Raw genomic sequence first — 18209 nt, forward strand, 5'->3', positions numbered from 1 at the left:
TATAAAGGACTTGTGGATGTCAGGCTAGAATGTAAGTAAGGACTTAATGAAAGCCAGGTGTCATGGCCCACAGTGATCCAGTGCCCAGCCTGAACTATACAGTGAAACCCTGTCTCAAAACACAATCCAGTGTGTAAGTACATGTTTTATTTTGTTAAAGAAAGATTTATTTTTATATGTATGAATGCTCTATCTGCATATACACCTGCACACAGGGAAAGGGCATCAGATCACATTATATACAGTTGTGAGCCACCATGTGGTTGCTGGGAATTAAGCTCAGGACCCATTGCCCTTAACTGCTGAGCCATCTCTTCAGCCCCCTCTATTTTACTAACATACACACATATGTTACTTACATATGTAAACAAGTATGTATACATGGAGCTAGAAAGATAGCTCTTCAATTACTAGCACTGGCTGCTTTTCCAGAGGACCTGGGTTCAATTCCCAGCACCCACATAGCAGTTCACAACTGTCTAGCTCCAAATCCAGACCGCACCCACAGACACACGTGCAGGCAAGACACCAATAAATAATTTTTTAAAAGTATATTCATACTTAAAATTTTGCTACTCAAATACTGTAAAGAAACCCATACAATTTTCCATAAGCAGCAAAGATCAGAAAAAGTGGTAAAAGCAAGACTTTGCAGTATACACCTTTTTACACAGTCCTGAAATCTGAACCTGTGACTGTATTGACCACTGAAAAACCAATCCCTTTTTGATATCAGCACTTCCCATCCTAGGCTAGGCCTCTCTCCCCTGCAAGCCCTCCTCCAAGCCTGACAGGCAGGAGCCACTCCTGACTCGTGGAGGTGAATGACGGACATGGTCACACCGTGATGCCTTTATAAGGAGGCTTTATTGTTAATTATTTACCTTAATAGTCTCAGAAAGAAGAACAGATTAGCTCAGTCCAACATGATTTGCAGTTGGCAAAATCTAGTGAAGCAAGTGTTCTGATTGCTAAGGATTTAATCTGGGTGCTTTTAATACTTAGCCATCTAACACTTTCAACATAATCCAGAACTATGCATCAGCCCCTCCTTTTCCCTTTACCACCACACCTACCGCCCTTCATTACGGAAATATCTTCATTAAATATGATTCCCAGAGGACAGGTTCCCTGGAGCATATAGCCATGAGGACAGTGCACAAAAAGAACACTGAAAATAAAACTCTGTATGATAATTTACTAATCTAAGGAAACAAAACCTTCCAATATATTAAGAAATAAATCCAGTTACAAATGCACTAGTAGGTCTGTGGAGGCTCTGGCAGAGTAACTGAGAACAGCCAGTTATTTACAAGAGACACAAGCAGGAAGGGCGCACCTAGCCCAGCAAGGGCCTCAGAAGCCAAAAGTGTTCTCTCCGCTGTAGGCCACATACAAGAATCCATCTTCATCTTTTTCCTTCTCGTAAAGCTGTCCCATAGTTAGGCTTGAAAGAGAAAAAAAAAACAAGAGTGAGAATTGAGTCCTGGTATCAAGAGGAAAAATGAGGCCTAAGGATCAGACACTTTGTGGTTGGTGGCTGGGAGGTAAAAATAATTCCGGTACCTGCTGTGACCTGCAATCTGCTCTAAGGAAAGAAAACAGAGGCATGGAAAACTAAAGATGGGCTGAGGGGTGGCAGTGGCTCACTGACAACATTAACCTAGCAGGGCAGGGCCCACAGAAAGAGGGCAGAGAGCACAACAAATTAGGATCCAGGCACAGCACATGCCTAGAATCCCCGCACTCATGTTGAAACCTGTAAGGAAGCCAACACCTGGGAGATGGAAAGGATCATCCCACACTGTCACAGGGAACATGTCAGGTTCTTAGTATTTATTTAAATATATACAACTCAGATTCAAAGATACATGTGGATCCTTGTTATGAACACACTCAGGCCATAATCTCGAGTCCCCAGAGATCTTATACACTATGATCCTTATGTACAATGCAAAGCTCCCACGGTATCTGGGACCCAAAGAAACCTTCCCTAGCTAGGCCAAGGATGTACTTCAGTGGTAGAGTGCTTGCCCAACAGGGGTGAAGGCCTAGGCTGGATCCCCACTATTTCCAAAGAATAAAATGTAATAAGACTGCTCAAGCTTCCAAAGAGCCTCCAAAAACAGGATTCCTTCAACTAAGCCTGTGGGTGGAGACCCAGCTTGCCTTAGCTGAGAAACAGACTGCCGGAAAGAGCTGAGCTAGTTCTCTGCCAGAAAACTGAGTTGTCTCAATGAGAGTAGTAACACCTACTGCAACCAGACAAGCGCTGGCCACGTGACCATGCTGAGGAAGTATGAGCACAAGTGGTAGGTCAACCAGGACCAGCAGGAAGATTCTGACCCAAGACCAAGTCGCTGTGCCACAAGTTGTTTAAATATGGACACAGCAGAGATATAGCTCAGTTGATAGGGTTCTTGAATAGTATAGCTACAACATGGGTTCAGACCAGACACCAGTCCATCCCACACTACATAAAAAAGCCTAGGAATGGTGGCTCAAACCTATAATCCCAACACTGACAGGAGGATTGTAAATTCAAGGTCACCTGTGGCTCCATATCAAATTCTAGGCCAGCCTTGCTGCATAAGACCTTGTCTCCAAAACAACTAAATACATTGCATACCAAGGACCAATGGGGAAAATAAATAAAGAGGGATTCAGGGTCTCAATTCACCCCTGGCCATTGTTGCTGGTGTGTAACTGAGACTAGTATGTAAACAAGGGACACGGCCCATTAATCAAGGGGGACTTTTTGCTTTCCCTTTTCACTTCCCACCCCATTTACAAGCTTAGCACGAATGGCTGTGTGAGTAGATTAGTAAGTAATAATTTGGGGGATAAATATGGATCTGTTGTCATGCCAGGCGGTGGTGGCCCACGCCTTTAATCCCAGCACTTGGGAGGCAGAGGCAGGCAGATCTCTGAGTTCGAGGCCAGCCTGGTCTACAGAGTGAGTTCCAGGACAGACAGGGCTACACAGAGAAACCCTGTCTGGAAAAACCTAAAAAAAAAAAAAAAAAGAAAGAAAGAAAGAAAGAAAGAAAGAAAGAAAGAAAGAAAGAAAGAAAGAAAGAAAGAAAGAAAGAAAGAAAGAAAGCAAGCAAGCAAGCAAGCAAGCCTGTTGTCTCTATGTGGGATTTGTGAACTAACTCACTGCTGGAGACGGCTCAGCAGTTAAGAGCACTCTTACAGAACACCCAGGTTCCCAGCACTCACAGGGCAGTTCACAACCATCTGTAACTCCAGTTCCAGGGAATCTGATATCCTTTTATAACCTCTGTGGACAGCAGACATACAAGTATACATATATACATTTGAGTAATTCTCATGCACATAAATTAAAATCTAAAAAACAAAAAGAGGACAAACATGTCTGAACAGCATTGTCTAATCAAAATTCCTACAGTTAAGGGAAGAAAACCCTATCTGGCTACTTCTAAAACAGAAATCACCAGCTTTATTCAGCAACTGAAATGTAGCATCTGAACGGAGGTTTAAAGCAAGTGAGGTTACATGCTGAAATGACAACTCATGGAGCCCAGGCTGGTCTTGAACTCAGAGACCCAGTCTCTGCCTGCTGCTGAGATTAAGGATGTGCATTACCACACCTGGCACGTTCACCCATGTTTAACTTGCTGAGGATTAAGGAGCTTCCAGAATTGTTAAAGCCCACATGAGGTTTGCCTGCCATTCCCATGGAAGCCCAGTCCTGGGCTAGAGGAAGCTGGTTCATGAGAACCCTCATGTGTTGATTTTCACGGCAACCTGAGCTGCCTTTGGGATCTCTAGAGCGCTTTGTAAGCATCTCCATGAATGACATGAAATAAATCAGCTATCTCGTGGTGGGACTCAGGTGTGTGTCCCCCCCCCCCCCAACCCCATCTGTAGCCTGGCTATTCTGGAAATTGAACTCTAAACAGATCTGGCTTTGAACTTGGTTCCATCTGGCTCTGCCTCCCAAGTGCTGGGACTAAAGGTGTGCCCCACCACCTAGCTAGAAAACATTTATCACCAGCCTGCACTGTGAACACCCAGTGAATACCCAGGTAGGCCAATCCCAATGACCTAACATCAGATCCTTGTACCTTTGGCAAGGATCTTCCTCGGAACAGTGCGCCTCATACAGACTAACAAATGTCCCATCAATAAAAGTTCACTCAAATGAAGCAGATACAGGCAATACTGACCCTGTGTGGGAGATAGTTTATAGCAGAGGCAGCATATGTTAGCCTAGGACATGTTCTATAAAGCTCAGGGCAGATGGCCTTCCCTGTCAGAGACAAGACCTGAGCACTTGCACTGAGCTGGCTATCAGAATGGTAGGAGTCCTAAAGCTGAGGCAGCTCTAACATACCTGCCAGGCAGGCTACGCAGACCCGCTGGACAGTTAGATCAAGTAAGCCAAACCACAATTCCAAGGCTTCCTACCTAAGGTACTGGGGCGTGTATGTAGAAGACACCCAAAGCCTTCAGTACAATGCACTCTCGTGCTGAGCATCTAGAAAGAATGCTGAGGATGGGGGGGCACTGCTACCTTCTAACTCTTGATTCTCATGAATTAAGAAATGGAAAATGCAGGGCTGGAGAAATGGCTCAGCAGCTAAGAGCACTGACTGCTCTTCCAGAGGTCCTGAGTTCAAATCCCAGCAACCACATGGTGGCTCACAACCATCTGTAATGGGATCTGATGCCTTCTTCTGGTGTGTCTGAAGACAGCTGCAGTATACAAATGTACATACAATAAATAATTCTTTAAAAAAAAGAAGAAGAAGAAATGGAAAATGCCAATGGCAAATGTAAACCATGGGGTTAATCTATGGTGAGATGATGTCTCAAGTGCTAAGTATAAAGAATCCCAGTTATTCCCCGAAAATCTGCTCCCTGTGCCTCCATTCAAGTCACAAAGATCCAGGCAACACCGTTTCTCCAGTGGTTACCGATAGTAACGCCAAGTCTCAGTAAGAACCAGGTGCGGGACTCACTATGGCATTAGTTTTAGCTTCTCCATCGTCCTGTGAACTGGGGAAAGCTGACCTAGGGCTCATGTGAGCACCACTCACAGTGGAATTGCCTTCAACTCTCAACCAAAGGCAGGCCATGGAGACACTGAGTCATAAATAGGCTGGCGGTGTGATGACCACCTGGCCAGCCATCTGCTGTGCAGCTCATGTGTTTTGCTGTCTTTCAGCAAGGGAGGACAGTGGGGTAAGGCAGGTAATCTTTGACCACCACAGTAAAGGCACTGGTTGTGAAGTGAACAGGACCCAAACCAAAATACCCAGAGCTGAGGACTGCTTGACAGATGTTTCTCTGACATCTGCCACTCCTAAAACACACCTTTCTTTTCTTTTAAAACAATTGTTTTTATGTGTGTGTACAGGTCAGGACAATCTGTAGGATCCAGTTCTCTCTTTCCACAATGTGTGTTCCAGAGATCAAACTCAGGCCACCAAGCTCGAAGGCAGGCACCTTTACCTGCCGGGTACCTCACCAGACCAACAGCCATTTCTGAGAGAAGCGCTTACCCAGAATGGATCACAACTGTCAAGTTTAAGCACACTTCTCAACAAAAGATGGTCCCTAAGACATATTACCAGACTTGAAGACCGAGAACCAACCAGCTGCCACCTCCAGCAGCACTGGTCTCTCCAGGCCAAGCTGGCAACAAGCTGGGGATGCATATTCAATAAAACGCTCCTGTTTTTAGTTTTTGTTGTTTTATTTTTGAGACAGTCTCTATGTAGCTCTGCCATCTGGAATCCACTATGTAGACCAGGCTGGCCTTGAACTCAGAGCTCTGCCTCCCTGAGTGTACTGGGACTAAATACGTGCACCATAACACTCAGCTTCCTGTCTCTACTTTAAACTTCTCTAAACAAAGAGCAGACCTGGGTTTCCCCTCTACTACCATGACTGGGAAACTCGTAGACCAATGGCGATCTCAGTTCTGCCTGCATAAAAGCATAGTTCCTCTTCTGTGCTCAGCCAGATTCTTGATATAAGCACTCAGGTAGAATTCAACTTTCAATACTACACGAAACAGACAGTTGAGGCACGGCCTGGCCTTTATGTTGGGTTCTAGGACAACTAAAAGGTATGTAGAGTCTCAAAAACAGGAGAGAAAGAAAAGGCAGCTGAGATCTCATTTTTTTTTTTTTGTTTCTTTTCTTTTTTTTTTTTTGGTTTTTTTTTTGAGACAGGGTTTCTTTGTATTGCCCTGGCTGTCCTGGAACTCAGAAATCCACCTGCCTCTGCCTCCCAAGTGCTGGGATTAAAGGCATGCGCCACCACCTGGCTTTTTTGCTTTTTTTTTTTCTTTTGAGATCTCACTTTAAAAAAAAACAACAACAACAACAACAGGAACTCAAAAAACAAAGGACAACCCCTTCAGGCTTGCCTCTGTGTGTATACAGCAACTGTATTTAAAACTAAAATACTAAGCCGAGACTCCATGCTTAGCCCAGGGTTCAGGCCTACCCATAACCAATGCACTCTATCTATTCAACCTCAAGCCCCACTGCTCCTCTGCAGCCTGTCAATCATGGCAGGAAGGACCAGGGCTCCTGCACGCCTAGATTCCTTTTCTTTCTCTGCTCATCTCCCCAGCCACTGTGCAGGATGCAAGCAGGGCATGAGTGTTGGAGGCTTCCCTAAGGAAACTGCCAGACTTTGAGGAGATGGTGAAGCTGAGTCACCACAGCTTTAGGCAAGAGACCCTGCTGTACTTCCCTTTGGGCTCTGATGGATGTTGACATTTGCAAGGGTCTGGAATGCCACATGCCTCTTTTGATTAGTCTACAATTTGGGTTTGGGATTTGATTTTTGGTGGAGGTCTCACTATATTCTCCAAGGCAGTATGCTCCTGCCTTAGCCTACTAAGAAGTGGAACTACAAGTGTCTGCTACCCCAAACCTGGCCAACAAATACATTTTGTTTTGATTTGTTTGGTTTTTCTAAGACAGGATTTCTCGGTGTAGACTTAGTTGTCCTAAAATTCACCAGGCTGGCCTTGAACTCAGAGCACCTGCCTATGGTGCCCCAAAGTGCTTGGATTAAAGGCATGCAGTCAGCACCGCCCTGGCTCTAAAACTTTTTCTTTGTCTAATAAAAGGTCTTTCTACGTAGCCTGGCTATCCTGGAATTCACTAGGCTGTATGGGACTTACAGAGACCCACTTGCATGCACCACTACAGCCCAGCAACAAATGTTTTTTAAAACTCCCAAAGAAATACAGATTAGCCTGAAGGGCAGGAAGTCAGCAACTGGGACCGTAAGTACTAAAGGCCTTCATGTTCTCTGTCCTGAAGAACCAGAATTTGGTTTCTGGGGTTCTGATCACTAGGTCCTAGATCACTTCAGTCAAATGTAACCAGCTTTAGGGTAGACTCAGCAGACTAGAAAGGCAAATAGAAGAAATAAAAATGGTCGTGTTTTTCTAGAAAGAACCTGAAGTGAAAAAATGGCTCTAATGCGACCTCTGTTGCACTTCACTTCCAATCGATTTATACTTCAGGGACAACAGGGGAACGGTGAGGAGACACATAAGCCATTTCCATCACTAGACATTATGGGTCCATTAGAGAAACCTTCATTTCTTCAGAAGCCTGAGCCATTTCCATCTAGAGCTGAGTACATGACTTTAGTAGAACACTTGCCTGGCAAGACAAGGCCCTGAACTGGATCCCCACTGCTGACCACTGTGCCAGAGGACAGGCACTAAGGACACTAAACCAGTGCCGCTGCTGCTAGTGTCCTACTTCCTCTCCAGAGGTAGGAAAACAGAATGATCAAGGTGCCATGCAAGGTCTAGAAGCGATCAAGAATTTACTGCCTTCTACCTTAAGGGGAGCAGAGGATCCCGCAGGTGCCCCAGCTTCCTCCTGGTAAATAAAGTGCACAGCCATCAACACTGCCCAAGAGCCTCTGAATGAAGGGTGAGAGAGGCTGAGGGATAACAAGACCTCCAGAGCTATAGGTGGCACAAAAAGGTAGCACCCAGTGGCTCAGGCTCTGAGTCTTCAGGCTCTGGCTTTCCTCCTATCCCCTCAGGAAAAGTATTTATTGGCTTGACTGAAGCTTCTGCTATTCTCCTGAACTTCCTCTCTACCAGAGACCAGAAATAGTACAGAGACTTACAAAGAAACAGTACCAAGACAATAGCCAGTCTTTCACCTTCATTAGAAATAAGATGTAAAATTTGACTTAGCTCTCTTATGGAACTTTTTCTTTTCTTTCTATCTTTTCTTTTCTTTCTTTCTTTTTTTTTTCTTTTCTTTTTCTTTCTTTTTTTTTCTTTGACAGAGTCACTGTATAGCCCAGGGTCACTATATAAGAATTCTTTAATTCCCAATCAAACTAAGAACTGTGTGTGTGTGTGTGTGTGTGTGTGTGTGTGTGTGTATGCGTGTGCATGTGGGCCAGTATGCCACCACATCTGGCATCTTTTGTAGTTTTCAGTGAACCATGTTCCTACAAACTAGGCTAGCCCCCTAGCTGGTTTAGGTCATTAAAATAAGTTGTAACAAGGAATTCCCACTGAGGAGACACATGAAGGCTGAAATATGACTCAGGGTTTTAAATGCCCAGTCAATGGGAAAGGAATAACCAAGTGTCAGCCAAGCTAGTCAATTTTCCTTTCCCAGGGGAGCTAAAACCAGGCTGTGAGCTACATGGCCCCTGCCTAAATTCTGGTCCCTGGTAGAGAAAAGGGACCAGTTTTAATAAATCAATGAGACCTGGGGCTGGAGAGATGGCTCAGCGGTAAAGAACACCGATTGCTCTTCTAGAGGTCCTGAGTTCAATTCCCAGCAATCACATGGTGGCTCACAACCATCTGTAATGAGATCTAATGCCCTCTTATGGTGTGTCTGAAGACAGCTACAGTGTACTCATACACATAAAATAAATAAATCTGTAAAAAAAAAAATAGATGAGACCCTCACCGCAGGCCTCAGTTCTACCTATGGCTTAAGGCCAAGAAAGTTGTGAAGGATTTGAGTAATTTGTTGAGGTCATGGGGTTTGCACATGCGTGTGTGGAGGCTAGGTCAACACAGGGTATCTTAGTCAACTTCTGGGTGCATGTTAAAGTCCAGATCTGGGTCTGGGGAGATGACTTGCTGTGTGAGCAAGTGGACCTGTGTTTAGATCAGTAAGCTCAAGGTTCAGTGAGAGACCCTGACTCCAGATGTATGCCAGAAGGCTTCAAGTAAAAGCTCTAGTCAGCAAGCCTTACAACCTGAGTGCTAATGTGGAAGAGAATCAACTCCAGATGTTGTCCTCTGACCATTACACAGATACAAGCACACACCCATATACACCAAATAAGACCAGATACTCTTAAAACTGCATGCAAACATACATGCCCTTGGACATCCTCTAAAACTATTGATATGCAAATTAAGAGTTGGGTGTGATAGCTCAAGCCTTCAATTCCAGGGAGGGAGCAGGAAGAGTTCAAGGTCAGCCTGGTTTAAAAACTTCAAGGGCTACAAAAAGAAACTGTCCACAAAAGTCACTTGATAAGCACTCAGTGATAAGTGGATATTAGCCCAGAAACTTAGAATACCCAAGATACAATTTGCAAAACACAAGAAAATCAAGAAGGAAGACCAATGTGTGGATACTTCATTCCTCCTTAGAATAGGTAACAAAACACCCATGGAAGGAGTTACAGAGACAAAGTTTGGAGCAAAGACAAAAGGATGAACTATCCAGAGACTACCCCACCCAGGGATCCATCCCATAATCAGTGACCAAACCCAGACACTATTGCATATGCCAGAAAGATTTTGCTGAAAGGACCCTGATATAGCTGTCTCCAGGGAGGCTATGCCAGTGCCTGGCAAATACACAGGTGGATGCTCACAGTCATCTATAGGATGGAACACAGGGCCCCCAATGGAGGAGCTAGAGAAAGCACCCAAGGAGCTGAAGGGGGTCTGCAACCCTATAGGTAGAACAACAATATGAACTAACCAGTACCCCAAGAGCTTGTGTCTCCAGCTGCATATGTACCAGAAGATGGCCTAGTCGGCCATCATTGGAAAGAGAGGCCCCTTGGTCTTGCAAACTTTATATGCCTCAGTACAGGGGAACACCAGTGCCAAGAAGTATGAGTGGATGGGTAGGGGAGCAGGGCAGAGGGGGGTGGGTATAGGGAACTTTCGGCATAGCATTTGAAATGTAAATAAAGAAAACATCTAATTAAAAAAAGAAAAAGTAAGAAAGAAAAGAAAGAAAGAAAAAAGAAAGAAAGAAAGAAAGAAAGAAAGAAAGAAAGAAAGAAAGAAAGGAAGGAAAAGGAAAGGAAGAAGTTGTACTAAGAACACCTCCCAAGGTTTGAGTTTTATAAGGGGCAAATGGATTTCTAAGCCACAGGCCCAGCTAGCAAACACTTCTTACCTGGACTGTGGGACTGTCTTGTCCACAAACAGGAAGATGGCCTTCTCGGAGGGAAGCTGGATCCTTTTCCTGATGATCCACATGAACTGAGCCACAGTGATGTCAGACGGGACCAAGTACTTCCTCTTGTCAATGTCAACAATCTGAGAGCCGGAGACTTTTTCCACGATCACCTGGGAAAGTCAAGACAGATCAGAAGCTCAGGCATTCCTCAGCAGAGCAACATTTGCCTGGAAAACACAAAGGCTAGTGCCTGGTTCCCAGCACTGTGAGAGGGGAGGGGAGAGGGATGGGGAAGGAGAGTGAGCTCCAGCACTTACCCACAGGGCTGGATTGCTCCAGTCTGACGAGCAGAGTGTGGGAAAAGGCACAGATGAGTAAATAAATATGCCCACAGCTCAAGAAGCCCCACTCTGGAGGTCCAGAGCTGACTGATATCCCTCGCGTTTGTCAGAGAAACACAGCTACAAAGCTTTCTATCTTCTTCCAGAGACAGGGTCTCTCTGTGTAGTCCCAGATGTCCTGGAACTTAACTCTGTAGACCAGGCTGTCCCCAAACTCTGAGATCAGCCTGCCTCTGCCACCTGAATGTTGAGACTGAAGGCATGTGCCACCCCACTGCAAGGGTAGCTTTCTAACATTTTTATCTAGGCAGATGGAAAGATTGATCTGGATAGGGTTTCATCTGTTGTCTTTTGATCCATAGATAGACACTGTTAGAGCATAGAGGAAAAAAATGGATGAACTAAGGGCAAAGCTATACAACTGCAGCCACCCAAGAGCTGACATTTTCTTTTTCTTTTTTTTTTTTTTTGTTTTTTTGAGACAGGGATTTTCTGTGTAGCCCTGACTGTCCTGGAACTTACTTTGTAGACCAGGCTGGCCTCGAACTCAGAAATCGGCCTGCCTCTGCCTCCCAAGTGCTGGGATTAAAGGCCTGCGCCACCACGCACGGCTAAGAGACATTTTCACTTGGCCTGTTGCTTCTCTCTGAACAGTTAACATTTATCCTCCTACTTCTCAAAGGGACTGTTTAGCAAAGCACTACAATAATAAGACTTTATGTCCTTCAAAAATCAATAGCGATATCAGAAACCATCGCCCCAACTAGGGCAGAAAGCAGAAATAAACCAACATACTTATTGATTAGAGGCAAAACGATAGCATTTCAGATTTGTTAGTCAAACAAGGATGGCAGAATCAGGGTAAAGAGAAACTAGAAGTTAAAGGTCCAACGTTAAAGATGACTACCCTGAAACGATGCTACCATATCCAACCCCAAATGCCAGTCTCCCTCCACCATCATTCCCCAAAGTGACAGTGACCTGTTGCCCTGTCCTAGAACACGGTTCCTTACATAATTGGCGAGGGAGCCTAGAGGCTGCAAGCAGCTTGCTGCCCTAGATCGGGAGATTCAGCACTGGTGCCCCTGAACAGCACCAGCCCCTTAAGCCCCAAGCTTGGGCAGGCGGAAGCCCAGGCTGTCCGCGGTCTCCGGGCTTACACCTTGAGACCTTAAGTTCTCAACTGTTGCTTGGCCTAGCGCGCTCGCCGGACACCTCTCCTAGACGCTAAGGGTGACAGCGGGGTGAGGGGGCGGGGAGTCCACACTCACCGGAACTCGGTCGGGGTACTTCGCTCTGATCTTCGCGGATTCCACGCATCTGTGTTCTGGGGAAGAAGGAAACCAGACTGACATTCGCACCGGCCAGACAGCAGGGCCCCCCGCTGCCGGAACCCCATCTTCCTGCCGCCCTTCGCCGCCCGCAACCTGCCGGTGTGCGTACGCCCCGAGTCCTAGCCCCGGAGTCCCCTGCCGCAGATCCCCTCAGAAACTCCCAGCGAGATCCGCGGAGGGCGACACAGGTCCGTGGGAGGCGCCAGGCTGCCGGGGCCTTGGCGACCCAGCGGGCCTGGCAGGGCGGCGGGAGTGGGGGAGGGGCCGCGATCTGGGGCCCCGCAGGCCGACCGCTCTTACCCAGCGAGTGGTCTTCCTTAAACATCCACTTCATGGCGACGGGAAGCGACGGAGCCGGCTCTTCGAGCCGCGGACTTCGGCGAAGCGACCACAACAACAACGGAGGCGGCGGCGGCAGCGAAGACTACTCGGCAGGCGGGACTTCCGGCTGCCGGAGCCTAGCAACCGCCCGGGGCGGGGCTTCCGGCGAGCCTGGTAAGAGCATCAGTAGGCTGCGATTACGTGAGGGGGCGGATCCTAAACGGAGACCTAGGAGCGCTCCAGGGAATGGAGACTGACGTAGGTGGCTGGGAAGTCTGTGAGTGACAGTAGAGACTTGAGGAATTAGTTACTGGAATGGAGTTTCAGGATTGTGCGTGACAGTCAGGTTATGGCTCATAGCTTGGAACGCTTGTAAAGGGCTCTGGTTGGGGAAGTCTGAGGCTTAAGGAGAAATGAATATTAATTTTTGGCTGGGTGACAAGGAGGGAGCTCAGCATGGAGGGATAACCCCTTCCAAGTGCTGTGTGGCAACGAGTACTGGTGACCACCTAGAGGTCTAGTATAGGAGTTGTCGCACCTAAAATCTGATTTAAACAAATCTCACTTCCCACTCACGTATACATATTTTAAGCATTTATAAACATTTATGAACAAGTACCACACATACGCATGGAATATCCTCGATCACAGAGATTCTTTATCAGAAACTGTCAGAGGCGAAGTGCGACTGTCAGGCAGGGAGGATTGCTGGGAGAGCGGTCATAAGACACCCTAGGAGAAGGAGCCGGCAGTGGGAGTGGCTCGGCACTCACCCTGAGATGTGGGTGTCACCTGCCCTAGGCACAAGCCTCGAGGTTCCGCCCTTATCCAAGTCGTAGCAGAGTCATCCAGGAAGTCGGCTCTGGGTCACCATCTGTTTACACTGGTGAACACAGAACATGAATATGCAGTTAATCGCCACCTGACCACGTGCTTATATGATCTGCTGCATCTGTAGAGCCAGTGTTTGAACCTTGTCATCCTTCATTCCCTACAGTTGAAATTCCTGATAGATGCTGTGGCTATAGCTTCATTCTGAAAGTATTTGTTATTTTCCACTGTGAGGAGGGGAGAGACTCAGGTCTCAGCAGGTAAAAACGCTTGGTGCCAAGCCTGCCAGACTGAGTTCAATCCTGAGGACCCAAGTGAAGGAGAACCTATTTACAAAGGTTATCTTATGGCCTCAAGGCATTCAATGTGGCAAGCCTCCATACGCGTACACACCCAGATGCTGGCAAGATAATGAAAATCTTAAGTAAAAATTTTAACTTAAAAAACTTTAAAGACTGTGTCTCTGAGCAGTGAGGTGTTTGTCTTCTGGGAAACGAAAAAATCCATTGAGTGTTATGTTGCAGATGTAACACAGTGCCACTCTGGAGACTGGGAGAAATCCATGGAGCATAACAGACAACACCCATGCTGTAGCAGAGCTTTCGTTCCTTGGTAAAAGACCAGAAACTGAATGTCAGGTGATGACAGGTGACATTTAGAAAAGTAAGACAGTGGGTGACGAGAACTTAGAACACTGCTGGGGTGGACGGTTACTACAGGAATTGTCAACCACCAGGAACACAGAGGACCCCATGTGGCTAAATAAATGAGGAGGAGTGGGTCGAGATACAGGTCAGAAAGATCTGGAACAAACTGGTGTTTTGAATTGCATGCTGACAACTGTGACTTTTACCATCAGGTAACAAGAGCTTTTAAGATCTGTAATGCATTTAAACATTTTTTTTCAAGATAGGACTTCTCTATTTAGTCCTGGCTGTCCAGGAAATCACTCTGCAGGGCAAGGTGACCTAGAACTCAGAGATCTGCCTGCCTCTGCCTCCTGAGTGCCCAGAACTAAAGGCCTTTGCCTCCCTCATTCAGACATTTTGTTTTGTTTTGTTTTGTTTGTTTTGTTTTGTTTCTGAGACAGGGTTTCTTTGTATAGCCCTGGCAGTCCTGGAACTCCCTTTGTAGACCAGGCTGGCCTTGAACTCGGAAATCCACCTGCCTCTGCCTCCCAAGTGCTGGGATTAAAGGCATACGCCACCACGCCCCAGCTCAGACATTTTTTTAAATGATCTGGTTAACCTGGGAGTGTAGTTCAGAGATGGAGCACACCCAGGCCTGAATTTAATCCCCAATGTAAGAAAGAGAGAGACAGGAAAGAAATCACTAGCTGGAGACTTAGCTTAGCCAGTAGAGGACATCATGCCTGAAGCCTTGGGTTCAAGCCCTAGAAACACATAGAAGCAGCCTGGTGGTTTATACCTGAACTCTCCTTTGTTTGTTTGTTTTGTTTTGTTTTTCGAGACAGGGTTTCTCTGTATAGTCCTGGCAGTCCTGGAACTCCCTTTGTAGACCAGGCTGGCCTTGGACTCAGAAATCACCTGCCTCTGTCTAGGGTTAAAAGTGTGTAAGACCAGGCTGGCCTTGGACTCAGAAATCACCTGCCTCTGTCTAGGGTTAAAAGTGTGTACCTCTATGCCCTGGTCACCTGCAAAGTCAATCAATACACGGGATGTGGAGGCAGGAGAATTGGAAATTGAAGGTCATCCTCTGGTACCCATTGGGTTGAGAACCATCCTGTTTCAAATCTATTTCTCAGAGGCTGGTGAGATGACTCAGATAATAATATCTGCTGCCAAGACTGAGGACCCTTGAGTTTTGTCCCTAGGACCCTTGTAATGAAAGAAAAAGAGGTGAACCGGGCAGTGATAGGGCTCACCTTTAACCCCAGCTCTCAGGAGACAGAGGTAGGCAGATCCTATCTCTCTGAGTTCCAGGACAGCCTGGTCTAAGAAATGAGTTCCAGGACAGCCAGGACTACACAAACAAATCTTGCCTTAAAAACAAAAACAAAAACCAGGCTTAAGAGGCTGAAGTTTAGCTCAGTTGTAGAGTACTTTCCTATTATACACAAAACCCCTAGTTTGAATCTCCAACTGCAGAAAGGGAGTGAGGGAGAAATTAAACTTAAAACCTCCACTTTTCAAAGCTGGTCATTATTGTGGAGAGCTTTTGGGGTCACTTGGCACACACTGGTGGGCGGGGGGCACTTTGACATTGGACCAGGACAAGGAAGTGTGCTAAAGGGAGCCTGAATCTGATTTGGGGCTAGAACAAAGAAGTAGGCCTAGCTGGGCATGGTGGCGCACGCCTTTAATCCCAGCACTTGGGAGGCAGAGGCCTGCAGATTTCTGAGTTCGAGGCCAGCCTGATCTACAGAGTGAGTTCCAGGACAGCCAGGGCTATACAGAGAAACCCTATCTCAAAAAACCAAGAAAAAAAAAAAAAGAAGTAGGCCTCAGGCATGAATATGATTTTGGGTTAGGACAGGGAAGTAGGCTTTGCTATCTTGGTCACCCTGATTAGCCCTTAGAAACATTGATCTTGGGACATTGTTTATTGCCTTGCTCATTCCCTGACTATTTGTGTTTATTGTCTTGTTTGTCCTTAACCTAGAACTGACCTTATTACTTGCATGTAATTAAAATGGTAAAAAAGCAGATTGGAAAAAAATAAAGGCATCTCAGCCTCTGAACTGGCTGGGGTCATGCTACAATGTATTTGCTACAGCTAATTGTCTTTTTTTTTTTTTTTTTATCCTCATTCCTGCCCTGGAGAAACTGGTGACTGTCTGAGCTGGTTTGATTACACTATCCTAGTCCAAGACCTCTGTGTGTGTGTGTGTGTGTGTGTGTGTGTATCCCTTAAAAGCATGTAAGAGGTAAGTACACTTCCGGGGGGACCTACTGTTCATCACCCAGTAGACGGGCACGTCCCACGACAATTATGAGGAGCAATGTCTTTCTGTCTTATTTGTTCAGATGGTACCTTTTTTCTTTTAGTTCATCCTTCATTAAAGCATTCATGTGTTGGCCATTGCATTTAGCTTTCTAAAATATTCTAAGGCACTGGATGCCTTCTACATGGGGGCAGCAAACGGAGGAGGTGAGTGGAGCAGTAGGAGGTCGATCAACCATCAGGGCAGGCCAATCAGTCAGGCAGGATGGACTTAGGATGATGGAGACAGAGGCAGACATTGATAGTGTAAGGCAGCCAGGGGCCAGCACAAAGCCAAGGAGAGAAAATACAGGCTTCCCTGATGAGGCTCAAGGAAAGAACTAGAAAGTGACTAGGCAAAAGAAAAGTTGGCCAGCCTCGAGGTAGGAGTGCTAACCTGATCCAAGACTCCAAGGAGGAGCTCCTGTGATGGATAGAAAAAGAACTAAGGGTTCCATTCCGTTTTGTTTGTTTTTTGTTTGTTTGTTTGTTTGTTTTTACTGTTGGTGGTGATGCTGGTTTGGATGTTTTCTTTAATTTTGTTTATGACCAAGGCCTCGTGGATCCTAGGACAATGTAGCCAAGACTGGACTTGAATTCCTATGCATGTGGTTTATGCATTCATGTATGTGGATGCGTGTGTCCATGTGTGTGCATGTGATGGTCACAGTAGGATATCAGGGGTCTTTCCCTACCACACGTCATTTATTCCTATGAGACGGGGTTTCTTTTTGAATCTGGAGCTAGGCTAGCAGCCACCAAAAACCCCAGCCATCCTGAAATTAGAGGCACACACATCCTGATCTGGCTTTTTCCTGAGCTCCTGTTTATGCTGTGAGTGTTCTTTCCTACTGAACCAGCCTGGCTTGGATGGTTGAGCTAGTTCCATGTAGCCCAGGCTGGCCTCAGGCTTGCTTTGTAGCCAAGCTTGGCCTTAAACACCTGATCCTCCTGCCTCAGCCGTCTAAACACTAGGATTTCAGGTATGAGCCCCTACTCCCATCTGAAATACGTAGTTGGAAGGAAATGACTTTATCATCTTTTGAGGCAAACTTCAGGGACAGGAGAACACAATGTAGATTGGGCTGGTCTGGGACTCACAGAAATCCACCTGCCTCTGTCTCTGCTTCTGCCTCCCCAGTTCTGGGAATAAAGGTATATACCACCACGCCCAGATAAGGCCAAACCATTTTATACTTCTAAATTCCTAACAGTCACCTCCCTGTCTCACTGGTGACTTAGCGACAGTGTATGTTTTCTTCTTTTAAATCTTTGGAGGCAAATATTCTCTTACTCACAGAACAACCACTCCAAGGATTCTACATTACATCCAGCCATTCCAAAACGGTTATTTTAGCACAGTTTTTTTAATTTAAAGATACATTTATATTTCCTATTATTATTATTTGTTTTTGGTTTTTTGTTTGTTTGTTTGTTTTTTCCTTTTTTTTTTTAAGATTTTTTTTTTTTTTTCCAGACAGGGTTTCTCTGTATAGCCCTGGCTGTCCTGGAACTCACTCTGTAGACCAGGCTGGCCTCGAACTCAGAAATCCGCCTGCCTCTGCCTTCCAAGTGCTGGGATTAAAGGCGTGTGCCACCACACCGGGCTTATTATTTGGTTTTTTTTTTTTTTTTTTTTTTTTTTGAGACAAGGTCTTTCTTTGTAGCCTTGGCTGTCCTGGAAGTCAGTCACTCTGTAGACCAGGCTGGCCTGGAACTCAGAGATCTGACTGCCTCTGTCTCCTAAACACTGGGATCAAAGCTGTGTGCCAACACCTTTATTTTAACTTTATGTGTTTGGGTGTTTTGCCTGCATGTGTGTGTCTATGGACCATGTGTCTGCAGTGCCCACAGAGGCTGTTGGATCCCCTAGGACTGGAGTTACAGTTGGCTGTGAGTCGCCGTGTGGGTGCTGAAAGTCAAACCTTGGTCCTCTGGAAAACCGGCCTCTCCAGCTTACTTACATGTTACACTACATTTATTTATTTATTTAATTAATTTATTTATTTATTTATTTATTATTTGTG

General features: G+C 45.9%; 2 protein-coding genes across 5 annotated transcripts in view; one reads left to right on the top strand and one right to left on the bottom strand.

Annotated features, from left to right (window-relative positions):
• The window catches only part of Adat1 (adenosine deaminase tRNA specific 1), a 45012-nt gene extending 39328 nt beyond the window's left edge, over positions 1–5684 (top strand). For 3 of the 4 annotated variants that reach the window (XM_085843561.1, XM_085843559.1, XM_085843560.1), the window contains exon 10: positions 5387–5684. In XM_085843561.1, coding sequence (XP_085699687.1) covers positions 5387–5609 — 223 coding nt within the window. In that variant the 3' untranslated portion in view covers positions 5610–5684. The remainder of the gene's footprint in view (positions 1–5386) is intronic. The other variant, XM_085843558.1, reaches the window with a different exon arrangement.
• On the bottom strand, positions 1179–12557 carry Gabarapl2 (GABA type A receptor associated protein like 2). The gene is made up of 4 exons (XM_021170544.3): positions 12388–12557; positions 12025–12080; positions 10410–10582; positions 1179–1447 (listed from the first exon to the last, which is right to left on the bottom strand). Exons 1-4 carry the CDS (start codon positions 12419–12421, stop codon positions 1357–1359), a joined length of 354 nt encoding a protein of 117 aa, XP_021026203.1. The 5' UTR covers positions 12422–12557; the 3' UTR covers positions 1179–1356.
• Between the last annotated feature and the right edge of the window lie 5652 nt (positions 12558–18209).

This window comes from Mus caroli, unplaced genomic scaffold (genome assembly GCF_978045245.1).
Source record: "Mus caroli unplaced genomic scaffold, Mus_caroli_1 scaffold_10, whole genome shotgun sequence".
Lineage (NCBI taxonomy): Eukaryota > Metazoa > Chordata > Mammalia > Rodentia > Muridae > Mus > Mus caroli.